The 13,616-nt window shown below is 37.2% G+C and overlaps 1 protein-coding gene across 1 annotated transcript in view; it reads left to right on the top strand.

Moving 5' to 3' along the window:
* MYO5C (myosin VC) overlaps window positions 1-13,616 on the top strand; it is a 153,261-nt gene that overhangs the window by 125,461 nt on the left and 14,184 nt on the right. The window contains exons 34-38 of the mRNA XM_069098065.1: window positions 194-303; window positions 859-1,013; window positions 7,447-7,536; window positions 8,873-9,023; window positions 11,012-11,294. Of these exons, the coding sequence (XP_068954166.1) occupies window positions 194-303; window positions 859-1,013; window positions 7,447-7,536; window positions 8,873-9,023; window positions 11,012-11,294 (789 nt within the window). The remainder of the gene's footprint in view (window positions 1-193; window positions 304-858; window positions 1,014-7,446; window positions 7,537-8,872; window positions 9,024-11,011; window positions 11,295-13,616) is intronic.

Raw genomic sequence — 13,616 nt, 5'->3', positions numbered from 1 at the left:
TAACTCTAAATCTGTGATTCTCTTTCCCTTAAATATGATCTTCCCCCAAACCTCTGCCCTTGACTCTCTGAAAGCTGGGGGGTGTCCACATCTGAGGCCAGCCACATTGGGGGAAATGGGAGTGGTCTCCATTTGGTTAGCTTTTGAATATACTGTCTGGCACTAGACTTGTGTGCTTTTCTGACTGTGGGATTCTATTTCCAGCCAATGAGGTACATGCTTCTTCAGAACCCAAAGAGTACATCGGAATGATGCAGTATAAGAAGGAAGATGAAGCCAAACTCGTGCAAAACCTCATTCTTGGTACCTTTCTTGGACTCTTGGGATTTTCTCATTAGGCTTAAGAATTTAGATATTAGGCAGAAACCATGGTGACCATGATCACCAAAGAGATCTTTCACATTCTTTCCCCTCCTTCCCCATCATTTATTGCCCCCACCACCACCACATTTGGCCATGGGACTAAGTCCAGCCAGGAGCAAAGATGTTCTGAGGAACAAATCTTACCTAGGAATTTCACATGTGAAGTAACTCCCCATAGTGTTCACTGCTGCTTTTATGCACCTCCCCCTTTCTGAAACAATGTAGTCTAAAGGAAGATGGGATGAGCTAGGACTTCAGACTCCCACTCAGGCCTTAAATTGATGGAATCTGTGGTGCAAAAGGGACATGAGAAGTCAGTGACACCCATGGCTACAGGCCAAGGAGTTAGGCAGGACTCCAAGTAGGGAAAAACATACCAAATACCCTTGTAGTTAGTCCCATTAGAGGAGATGAGAGCAACCATTATTTGAACAAATACTAACTAGCTGGATTAATACTTTGTAATTCTAATTTTCTTCCTTCTCCACCCCCTAGACCTGAAGCCACGTGGTGTGGTTGTGAATATGATTCCAGGCCTGCCGGCTCACATCCTTTTCATGTGTGTACGTTATGCAGACTCCCTAAATGATGTCAGTATGCTGAAGTCCTTCATGAATATCACCATCAGTGGCATCAAGCAGGTCGTTAAGGTAGGAGGAACATTTCCTTACAAAAATGTCGGGGGTTCCTGCCTAGGTTGTGACTTGGGTTCGAATTCTAAATTCCAACTCTGAAACAATCAATTGTTTGACCATGGAAAAGTCATAAAGCCTCTGAAGCCTCATTTCTCATCTGTAACAAGGTGTTAATGATATTTGCACTGTGAACCTCATGGTGCTGTGATGAAGAAAATGCTTTTAAACCATAAACTGTTTTATGAATATTAGTTTATTATTGCTATCATTACCTTGGGATTGGATGGTGAAAGAATGGGATATATGAAAGGAAGGAATTAAACAACAAAAGGAAGTCTCCCAAAGGCTTGGGGAACAGGAGGAAATAAGATAGTTGTTTTCAATAAGATAAGCTTTTTTAAGGGAGAGTGACTAATTCTTCCCTCAGCCAATCATTAGGAATTTCTTTGTGTCCAATTGATTTGATTGGAGGACTCTTCAATTTAATCGGGGACTTCCCTGATCCACCTTACATTAATTCAGTGCCATTGCAATTTTTATGTGGGGAGATGGAGGAGGAGGCAGGTATTGGGCTGTTGTTATTGTTTTGGTTTGGTTTGTTTTTGCATAGCCCCAGAGGGCAAGGTAAAAAAAAAATTCTATTCTATTTGTGAGCAGTGTCTTATACAATGGAGCAAGGGAAAGAAGGCAGGTTTCTGCTCAGTAAAGGGAAAAATAGAATGGGCTGCCTCAAAAAGCTAGTGACTTACCCCTTCCTAGACATCTTTAGCAAGAGGCTGGATGATTCCTTATCAGGATATTGTAGATGGGATTTATTATGTGAGTAGTGGATTGGATAAAGCAAACATGTTCCTGGATAAAGGGAATTCTAGTGCAAGCAGGCACTTTTGAGACTAACCTAGCATCTCTATTTCTACCTTGATGGCATCCTTGCTGGCCACCCAAATCCTTCTTTCTAATATAGCTAGCAGAATATGACTAATATGTCCAGTGAAAATGCCTTGTTTTGTTAATAAAAGTAGATTTAAAGAAACTGATAGGTAGATCTTTAGTTAGATCCATTGATATATACACACACACACACACACATATATATATATATATACACACCATTAGTTAGATAAATGCCCTCATTTTTCTCTTAGCCAAAGGAAAGATGTAGAGTGATTATGATAACATGCTGAGGACTGTTATGTACATAAAAGAAGGTATAGACTTGTTTTGCTTGGCTCTAAGGGGAAGGTCTAGATATAATGGATAAGGGTTGTCAAAAGGAAGATTTAGGCTTCCTAATAATTAGTTATCCGAAAGTTAAGTAGCTTGAGCTCTCTTGAGATGGCCAAGATGAGTTGCCCTCCTCTAAGGTTTTAAAGCATATGCTGGGCAACCACTTGTTGGTTCTTTGGTAGAAGGAAGAAAAAAAAAAGCTCTTGTAGTACATGGCTTGCTTTGTTTTCTTGTAAGAGTCATTGATCAAACAATTTCCTTGTCATCTCCTGGTAATGAGAACTCTGCTGGTGACAGCATTTCTTATTGTGACTCAGTTTCTATAACAGCCATCTCATCTAATTGGCTACAAAGTCATTTTTCTAAGCAAAGAATGTATGTCTTGCTTTAGGTCTATCATCAGGCCATGCAAAAAAAAAAGGTTACTGTGAATATTCTGAAGCCACCCCTTGACTTTCCTTTACCCCACCCCAAACAAATTTTCTTATTATTTGTGGCTTCCTGTGCATTTAATTAAAGATCTACCTTGTTTTATGTAGCAGGAAATGTTTCAGAAACAGCATGGCATGGTGGATAATAAGGTAGACTTTGGTTCAAATGCCACCTTTAACACGTGGGTTGTGTGATCCTAAGAAAGTCAATTAACCTATTTGTGCCCAGGGAAAGCACTAACATTAAGAAGATTCAGGAAAAGCTTCTGCAGAAGGTTGAGTTGAGACTTGAAGTCAGAAAGCAGGCATGGGGGACAGCCAGGATTTATCAATCACATATTAAACATATTCAGGGAGATAGTCATGGGAAGGAATGTAGTAGAGAAGTCTTTATTAGGAATTCTCCTTTTGTAATATTAATAATTGTCTACTATGTGTTTTGTAAATTCATATTTTCATATAATGGATCTTGAAGCAGGTGAATCTTTTTTCCCAGCACCAAAAAGGGTTCTATCATTATCTTTTCTTATGTCAGAAACCCAGCGTTTCCCTATTTTTCTACATTGAACTCTTCCACACTAGATAATTATAAAGTAGAAGAAATGCATGCATCATAAGCTTAAGACATTGGGATCAATCAGTAACGAACAAAAATCCCTTCCTCTCTTGTATCTTCAATCTCTCCAGTTGTCCTGACTTTTTCTTCTCCATCTTTAAACACGTCTAGGTCTCTCACATCTTGAAACAAGCCTTTACTTGCCCTCTTTTAGCTGTTTATCTTCTTTTTTTCTCTGTCAGACTTTTTGAATGAGTAATCTACATTCACTCTTTCCATTTCCTCAATGCTTCCACCCCCACCACTCTCATGAAACGAAATTCAGTGAATTCATTCTCCTTAACCTCTCTGCAGTGTTTATGACACAGCTGATTATCTTTCTTGAAACTGTCTACCCTTGACTTCCATGACACAATTTCCTGATTTTCTTCCTAAAACATTAACCCCTCTTACCTCTAAACTATTAGAGTTCTCAAATCTCAAATACAGGTTCTCTGGTCTTCTCTATCTCTACTTTTTCCTTTCTAATTGTTTTAACTATCATTTCTAATGCTGTTACAAAGAAAGCCTTAAACTCATTGTAAGGAAAAACTGGTAAGTGATGCATCTAGAGATAATGAATTCTTCCTCACTGGAGGTCTTCACAAAGAGATCTGATAATGACCATTTATCAGGTATGCTGTACAGGAGATTTTTTACTATGTGTGACTTAAACTAAATGGTTTCCAAGGTCCCTCTGAAATTCTATGATTCTGTAGCACTGTATTTTACCTTTACCTTTGATCTTGCTAAGTTTTACTTCTCTTATCTCCAATAGCCTAGAGAACATCTGTATGTACACTGTTACCTCACACTCAAAACATACCAAATTGAACCAATCATCTCTGCCCTTCTCTGCCTTCTAAAATGGATTTTTCTACTTGATTTCTCTTATTTCATAAAATCATAAATTTAGAGCTTCTAGGGATTGTAGAGGCCTTATACTCTAATCCTCTCAATGTTTTTCCCTTTTCTTTTTTTATAAAAATATTTTATTTTTCCCCAATTACACATAAAGATAATTTTTGACATTCATTTTTTAAAATTTTTGAGTTCCAAATTCTCTCTCCCTCATCTCCCTGAGACAGTAAGCAATTTGATATGTTTTATACATGTTCAATCATACAAAACATTGAAAACAAAAAGTGAAAAATAGTATACTTTGATCTGCATTCAGACTCCACTAGTTCTTTCTCTGGAACTGAATAGCATTTTTCATCATTGGAATTGTACTGGATCATTGTATTGCTGAGAATGGCTAAGTCACTCACAGCTGTTTATCATATAGTATTGTTGTTGCTATGTACAATGTTCTGGTTCTGTTCACTTCACTTTGATCAGTTCATGTCAGTCTTTCCAGGTTTTTCTGAAATCAGCCTGCTCATCATTTCTTATAGCACAGTAATATTCTATTACAATCATACACAACAACTTGTTAAGCCATTCCCCTGTTGATGGGAATCCCCTAAATTTCCAATTCTTTACCACCACAAAAAGAGTGGCTATAGTTTTGTACAAATAGGTCCTTTTCCTTTTTATTTTAATCTCTGAGATCCAGACCTAGTAATGGTATTGCTGGATTAAAGGGTATATAGTTTTCTAGCCCTTTAAGCATATTCCAAATTGCTCTCTAGAGTGGTTGAATCAGTTTACAACTCCACAAATAGTGTATCTACTCTTTTCATTGTATAAAGAAACTGAGGCCCAGAGAGGTTAAATGAATTTTTCAGTTACATAAAAGGAGTGTCATAGGAGGGGTTTGAATCAGATCATCTAACTGCAAAGTCAGAACCACCATTATCTCAAGATCAAAAATCTCAGGCTCAGTGTGGTTCTTAACTTTCCTTTATTGTAAATCCAGTCAGTCACCAGGTTTCTGGTAATACATTCCATTATTGCTACTCCCATGATAAGTCCAGGCCTTCTTTACATGATGCCTGTATCAGTTTAAAAAAAAAAAGCTTTCTATATAGTCTTCTTTTCTCTAGTTCTCCTCCCCCAACCAATCTATTAAATACATAGATAAACCTATATACATATATCAGTGTATATGTACATATATATATATATATATATAAAGAGAGACAGATTCCTGTCAGACTAATTTTTTTAAATAGCTTTCATCATGTCATTCCACTGTTTAGAAAGTTCCATGGTGGAGGCTTGGGGCAGTTAGAACACAGAGGACAGTCTAATGTAGGTAAAGTGTACTAAGAGGAAAGGGCAGCTCATTTCCCCACCAGCTGATGACCTCTTAGGTCCTGCCCACAACCTCCGAAAGGACATGGGTCAATATTCTCTAGACCAGAGGTCTAGAGAAACACCCACCAGATTAAAATGTAATTGTAATACAATAAAACATAGATGTGGTCCACAAGGATCCTTATGTATGAATTAATGGTCCCTATTTCTATTTGAGTTTAACATCACTACTCTACTGTAGGAAAAGAGGGTGTCCTTCTGAATGATTATGTCATAAGGCCGAACCCCACCAGCCCTGACCAGTTTGGGGAAGCCATTGCAAATAATGGAATAAGCATGAGGCTTGAAGTCAGACAATGACATTGTGTATTTGTGAGAAAGTAAATAGATAAGTCTGGCTATAGCAAAGAGTAATGGGAAATAACAATAACTCACATTTATATGACACTTAAAAGTGCTTTCCATATGCTATCTCTTTTAATTCTCATAGTAATGTTGTGATGTTCCCAGGGTTGTAAAGTGAGGATCTGAAGCGGAATTTATACCCAGACTTTTCTGAATACAAATGTAGACCTTTGTCCATTTCTACCATGTTGCTCCTCAGTTGTGGAAACCTTCAACACCAGAGAAATTTAGGTTTCATCCAGCAGATAATGGGTAACCACTGGGGATTTTCAAGGGAGGGAGAGTTACACAATGGAAGTTATGTTTTAGTAAGATTAATCTGGAGGAAATAGAAAGGGCCAATTGGAAGGGAAAGAGACTGGAAATACAAAGACCAGTTAGCATATTATTGTAGTAATACAAACACATGGTGATGAGACCTAAGCTATGATAACAACCATGAGAATAAAAGGAAGGGACCCAGGATTTGGTGAATGACTTGGCTAGTAGGGATAAGAGAAAGGGAGGAATAAGAGATGGCTCAAAGATTTTAAATCTGTATGGTTAAGAGAGAGATATACTCTAATAATCTCCTTCGCAGCTCTGTGATCTAGTCTTTCCTCTGAGAATACCTTTCATATACACTTTATATATCTTGAATGGACATCTTTATTTGCATGTTATCTTCCTTCCCATTAGGATGTTAACTCCTTAAGGGCAGGGATTGCCTTTTTACTTCTCTTTGTAACCCCAGGATTTACTATACTATCTGGTATATAGTAAACCCTTAAATAATGCTTGTTGACTTACTGATTACAGGAATAAAAATGTTAGAAGAGAAGCCAACTCACATAGGGTTCAATTGATTCCACCTCTTTCATAAGGCTTCTCTAAATAATTCCCCCATTCATTGAATATGTAATATCTATGGTCTCACTTTGTTATTAATGATATATTTCACTCTTTTTTTTTTTTTTAAAGCAATCGGGGTTAAGTAACTTGCTCAAGGTTACACAGCCAGTTATTTCTGGGTGTGGTGCTGAGTATCTGAGGCCGGATTTGATCCAGGTCATCCCGACACTGGAGCAGGTGCTCTTACTCGCTGAGCCACCTGGCCGCCCCTAAGCAATTGGGGTTAAGTAACTTGCTCAAGGTTACACGGCCAGGTGTTTCTGGGTGGGTGCTAAGTGTCTGAGCCCGGGATTCGATCTCCAGGTCTTCTCAACACTGTAGCCGGTGCTCTTACTCACTGTGCTACCTGGCCACCCCTCATATATTTCACTCTTAAACATTTCATGTGTATTTACCTTATCTCCTGAACTAGCATGCAAATTCTTATAAGGCAAAGAGTAAGTCCTAGCTTTCTTTTGTATCTCCTGCAGTTGCCAGAGCACTTCTCTGCACATAACAAGTACTAGTTGGATGTTTAGGAGGCGTTAAGGAAATATTTATTTAGTGAATGAATAAAAACTATTTTAGACAAATTATTCTTTAGGGCATTGGTTTTCAAGTCAACAGGTGACTAAGTGCCCATACAGGATGCACATTAATGTATCTTAGAAACACTAGTGTTGGATTTTGTTGACTGTGTATCCTCATCTTTCTCTAGGAACATTATGAAGATTTTGAGATGCTGTCCTTTTGGCTTTCCAATACATGCCACTTCCTTAACTGCCTGAAACAGTACAGTGGAGAAGAGGTAGGGACTGCATTTATGTGTTAACTACCTAGCATTCTATAGGTCATTCTAAGCAATCTAGCAGGAACCGATGGAATGAAAGTGCCGATACTGTTATGTTTTGCTGATGTAATGATTATAATAATACCATATTTCATTCATATAATGCTTTTCAAATCCCTTTATTATATACTTTACCTCAACTGATCATCACAAATGTACTTGAAATATATGACAGGTTACTATTATTTCAATTGGAAAGATGAAGCAATTGGAATATAGAGAGGCTAAGGGATTTGTCCAGGTTCACATAGCTGGTTAGCCATAGCCATTGGCATAGCACCCCCATTTAGTCTCCATGGCATGACCTTTAAAGTTCATAGAAGCAATATATTTTGGCTTATGTATTGATTACTAAGTTGCATATCCCAGTTAAGATACTAATGTTAATTTTGATATCCCTAATGGTACTCACTAGTCTCTCCTATACCACTTAGGATCTGTTCTTTATCATTTGTGAGAGATGCTTACTAAGCCAACAAAAACTGACTGTTAATTTATTTAGTTAATTATTAGCATTATTTCCATAAATGATAGACCCACCTTGAGAAAGAGGTGAGCTATCCTGAGGTTGTATTATGTTTGTCTGTCATTATCGCTGATGGTATAGACTATGTTATCTTTAGTCCTCAGGAAAAAAAATATTTTAAAAGTCAATCACTTGATATGTGATGAAGCTACTATCTCAGAGGATCCAGAAGGAGAGTTGAAAGGAGGTTCATTTTTATCTGCATGGGAGTCTAGAAAGATTAGATGTCATTCTCCAAATTGGGAGAATTTAAGCTCACCAGAAAGGACAAGACAGTTATGAAGGGACATTATATTTGGTTCTTAAAAAAGAAATAGAAGCTTGGGTAACCAGGCCTTGAATGATAGACTGTACTCTTAATATAGCACAGTTTATTTGCTTATACTAACTCAATCTGTTCATTTGATTTGCTATTTTTCTTACAAATAAGTGAATGTGCTACCCACTTCCCGAAAGAGAGGTGATGGACTCAGAGAGAAGATTGAGGCGTTTTTTTTGTACATGGCCAATGCAGTCATTTGTTTTGTCTGACTGTCCATTTTTATAAACAGAAATTTGGGGTTTTGGTTTTTTGCTTTTTCAATGAGAGGGTGTGGTGAGGAGATCATGCACCTAAAGTATCTAAAAATATAAAGCAGGATCATAATAGAAGCTCATGATCAAGTTAGTGAATAAGTATATCCATTATCTGCATGTACATAGTAATGTCTCTTATAATATCAGAGCAAATGGTCTTCTAATGTTTATATTCACATAATTGACTTTCAGGAATTTATGAAGTATAACACTCCACATCAAAATAAGAATTGTTTGATGAATTTTGACCTTTCAGAGTATAGACAGGTTCTCAGTGATGTGGCAATACGGATATATCATCAATTCATTATTGTAATGGAGAATAATCTTCAACCAATGATAGGTAAGAAAGGACTGGATGATCCGCTAACATGTGACAACACAGATTATATTTGGATATAGCTGAATAGTATGATTAAGTGACATAATTTAATGGTGTTAGTAGTTTGATCTATATGTATTCTTTTTTTATTCCTTATTAATAATGACCTCATAGTCTATAAATGGGGCCTCATTACAATTGATGATGTATGTCTTTTCAAAAAAGAACTTCCAATTTTTGCTCTTTCTCTATTGGCTTTTTTTCTATTCTTAAAATCCTGATGTACTTTCTCTAATTTATAATATTTTCCCCCTATTCTTTGATATTAATAGTTTCAACTGTTTGACTGTTTTCATGAAAAAAAAATTTTCCTCTTCCCTTCTCAGAAAGATGAAAGAAGATGCCCCAAATTTTTTGTCATAGATCCAAGGGATCTCAGAGACCCTCTAGTCTAATGTGTGAGCTCAAATAACCTAGGTCTTCCTAAATTCAAGTCTGGATTCTCTCCTCTCTACTACACTAGGGAACATAGCTTAATCCTAGACTTTTAAAATATTATTTAAATGACTTCTCTTATAGTTCATTTTCAGAAGTAATACTTTTTTTAAAAAAAAAAGCTACTTATGCTTTCTATAAGATCACTTAAAACTTTTTTCTTGAAGACATTTATAAAGAGAAAATCTCTCAAAAGTAGCCCATTCCACAGGTAGATAGCTCTAATTGTTAAAGATTTGTTTTCTTGTACATCAAGCCAAAATCTGCTTCTCTGCAATTTCTGCCCACTCCACCTAGTTTTACTTTCTGAAGACTACCAGAACAGGTCTTTCCCATAGTCATTCCAATATTTGAAGAATGTTAAATCTCTGCTCACTGCTTATTCCCCATTCCTACCCCTTGAAAAAAAAATAATCTTCTCTTTAGGCTAAACATCCTCAGTTCCTTCCATCATTCATTATATGGCAATACTCTCAAGATTCTTCACCATTCTATTATTTAGGCTGCTATATGATTGTTGACTTGTTCAGTTTGCAGGCCATTAAAATCCCCAGATCATTTTCTTTCTTTCTTTTTTCTTTTTTTTGGAGGAGGTAAGGCAGGGTAATTAGGGTTAAGTGACTTGCCCAAGGTCACACGGCTAGTAAGTATTAAGTGTCAGAGGCTGTATTTGAACTCAGATCCTCCTGACTACAGGGTGGTGCTCTATTCGCTATGCCACCTGGCTGCCCCCCAGATCAATTTCATACAAACTGCTATCTAGCTGTGCTTTCCCAATATCATACTTGTGAATCAAAAGTATAAGACATCCCTATTAAATTCCATCTTTTTACATTTGTCTTCTTGACATGTCTTTTTGGATTCTGTAGTTCAAATCCATTTAACATCATGTCCTCTATGGCATCATTCTAAGCCACTGATAAAGATACCAACCAGCACCAGGCTGAAGACATAGCCTTTGGACAGTACATGAGAAATGTCCCTCCACGTTGATGGGGATCTGTTAATGACCTTAGTTTGGGGCCAGATAGTCTACCACTTATGAATCCACTTAAGTACATTACCTTCTTTCCAGCATCTAACCATTTTATCTTATTTAATTAAGTGCTTTGTTGAAACCTCTACAAACACATATATGCATCCATCTAATCATGTACCTCTTCAACCCTCATACCTATGAGTCATTGATCTCCTTTTATCAGTGGTGCCATGCAATTCAGTTAAATCCAACAAGCATTTATTATGTGGCTACTCTGTGCCAGTCATCATGCTTTGTTCTGGGATTTGCAGGCAAAAATGAAATAGCCCTTGCCCCCAACAAACTTATGTTGTACTGAGTGCAAATGATACATGCACAAGTGTGTCAATAAAAAAGTTACTATTGCAATTAATTTCAAATGAGATGTATATTCTCCACAAATCACAGCAGTAAAAAAAAAACAATAATAACCTTCTAGTGTCTCCTTATGGGTGTGAGAAATGTTTTCCATGTTTCTTTTCATGTCTTTCTTCAGTACCAGGAATGTTGGAATATGAAAGCCTTCAGGGAATTTCTGGCTTGAAACCAACAGGATTCCGTAAGCGGTCCTCCAGCATTGATGACACAGATGCCTACACCATGACCTCCATCCTGCAACAGCTCAGCTATTTTTATACTACCATGTGTCAGAATGGGCTAGACCAAGAGCTTCTAAAGCAGGCTGTAAAGCAGCTTTTCTTTCTGATAGGAGCTGTCACCTTGAATAGTCTCTTCCTTCGCAAGGACATGTGCTCTTGTAGGAAAGGAATGCAGATAAGGTAAAGCTAGTAAGCCTCTTAGCAAGTTGTGGCTGACTGGAGAGAGAAACAGTAGGAAGAGCTTTTTAAAGCAGAGTGCACACCATATGTGACCATTTTTCATTAATTATACTGGACATGAGTCCCATCCTGCCTTTTCTGTGAACGATGGTATAGAACCTTAGAAGATATTAAATTTCTCATGTTGATATCAGACACTTGTTGCCTTAACAAGTCCTATAGACCCAAGAACCAAAAATTCCTTTTTTCATTTTTGCCTTCTGAGGGTTCCATTATCCCATTGTTAATATTCAATACCTACTCTATGAAATAGCAATGAAGGAGGTATAAAGAAGTGTGAGACATAACTCCTTGCCATTAAGAAATTTACCATCTTGATGAAGAAATGAAGTAGGAACAGCTAACAAACAAGAAACAAGCTCTTAGAGGAGTTTATGAGAGAAAGAGATCACTAAACTGAGATGGTCAGGAATGGGTGGAACTTGAATAGGGCCTTTAAGCACAGACAGAATTTAGTCTAGTGGAAAGAAGATAAGGGAAGATATTGCAAATGGGATAAAGAACAAAGAAAGGCCCAAGAGTGTGCTACTGCAGAGCGACCAGTGTAAAGTTTTGAACTGGGGGAAATAGTAGGAAATAAGATTGGGAAGATAGCCTAGAGCCAATTAAGGAAGGCTTGAGTGCCAGACTCGGGAAATGGAACATCATCCTATAGATAATAAAAAGCCATTGGTTTTGAGGACAGGCAGATTTTCTTATTATTATTAGATGCAAGAGGATACACCTGCATAGAAACTGTCCATTTAAAATCATTGAAATTAAACCAACATTTAAATATCTTTACAGATAACATCTGTTCTACCACTAGACAGAATGTCCACTTTTCACAGGTGACAGACTATTACTGTTTACTTTCTCCCAGAACTCCCAAGCAGATGTCCTCTGACGTGATTCAGTCTTTGTTTAAGTGAATCCAACATCTAAATGGCTTATAGTTTTAATAAACTGTCAGTCCACTGATGGGTCTTCCAACATGGTGTTGAGGTATAATGGCAGAGATAGGTTCACCCAACTCCAGGTCCTACTGAGCTTGCTTTTAGACTAAAAGACTCAAAGAACTTCTGATCCCAGAGGTTTATTTCTAATACCTGTCACAAAACCCCATCCGAATAGGAGAACCAAAGAACAAACCTTTATGTAGCCTTTTCCTCTAAGGAGCTAAATCCTTTTTAAAGATGCTTTCAGGGGTGACTACGTGGTGCAGTGAATAGAGCACTGGCCCTGGAGTCAGGAGGACCTGAGTTAAAATACAGCCTCAGACACTTAACACTTACTAGCCATGTGACCTTGGGCAAGTCACTTAATCCCAATTGCCCTGCCCTCCCCCTTGCAAAAAAAAAACATGCTTTCAGTCACTCTTACTGTGATTCCTATAATATACATAGGTTTGGCACTGTTGTCTGTATTTTGTAGCTAGAGACAATAAGGCAAAGAGAAATTGGATAATTTATCCCAAATTACAAAGAGAATTAGTATAAATTCCTTTTGGGTAGAGATTATTTCATTCTTTATATTTGTATACATAGTGCCTGGCATATAAATGCTTGATGATAGGCTTAAGTATAGTTATTAATAGTGAATGTTGTTAATATTAATAGTTACAGATTATCTCTAAGGCCCCTTTGAGTTCTAACCTGTGATTCTGTGAGATAAGGAGTCCAGATTTTAGAAATGGAAAATACAAAGACAAGGGTGGATAGGCAAGATACTCAGGGTGGGTAGATAGGAAGTATGATTTAGTGAATTAAAAGAATTTGCACTAACTCATCAATCAAAACAGTTTAAACCCAGGACAGAGTTGAAAATTGAATGAATTAAGACTGTTAGGTGAGGGGAATGGGGCAAGGAGGCATGGTGTCTGTACTCTACAACATTACAAGATTTGCAAAGTTCTTTGCTCACAACCCTGTGAGATAAGAGTGTGAAAGTGCTGTCATTTTTATTTTACAGATGAAGAAACTGAGACTCTGAAAGGTTAAATGACTTAATTGTGATTACACATTTAACTAGCAAATGTCTGAATGAGGGAAACTCTTAACCTTAGTCCTACCTTTTATCCCCACTCATAGTAAATTGATCAAAAGTTTTCCCTATTTACCCCCATTTTAATTTTTATATGTAATTTTGTTAAAACTTTTCCTTTTTTCCTCTTCTCTAGCTTACCAAACATTTGCAACAACTATTCCTTCCCCTTAAGAATATTTCCCAACCCCTTAGATTCTACCATCCCCTACCCTACTATGGTCATGAGGATCTCATATG

Source organism: Petaurus breviceps, unplaced genomic scaffold (assembly GCF_028583685.1).
Source record: "Petaurus breviceps papuanus isolate PSGF00001 unplaced genomic scaffold, PetGlider_PUasm1.0 37, whole genome shotgun sequence".
Taxonomy (NCBI): Eukaryota; Metazoa; Chordata; class Mammalia; order Diprotodontia; family Petauridae; genus Petaurus; species Petaurus breviceps.
This window is presented reverse-complemented; position numbering and strand designations above follow the sequence as displayed.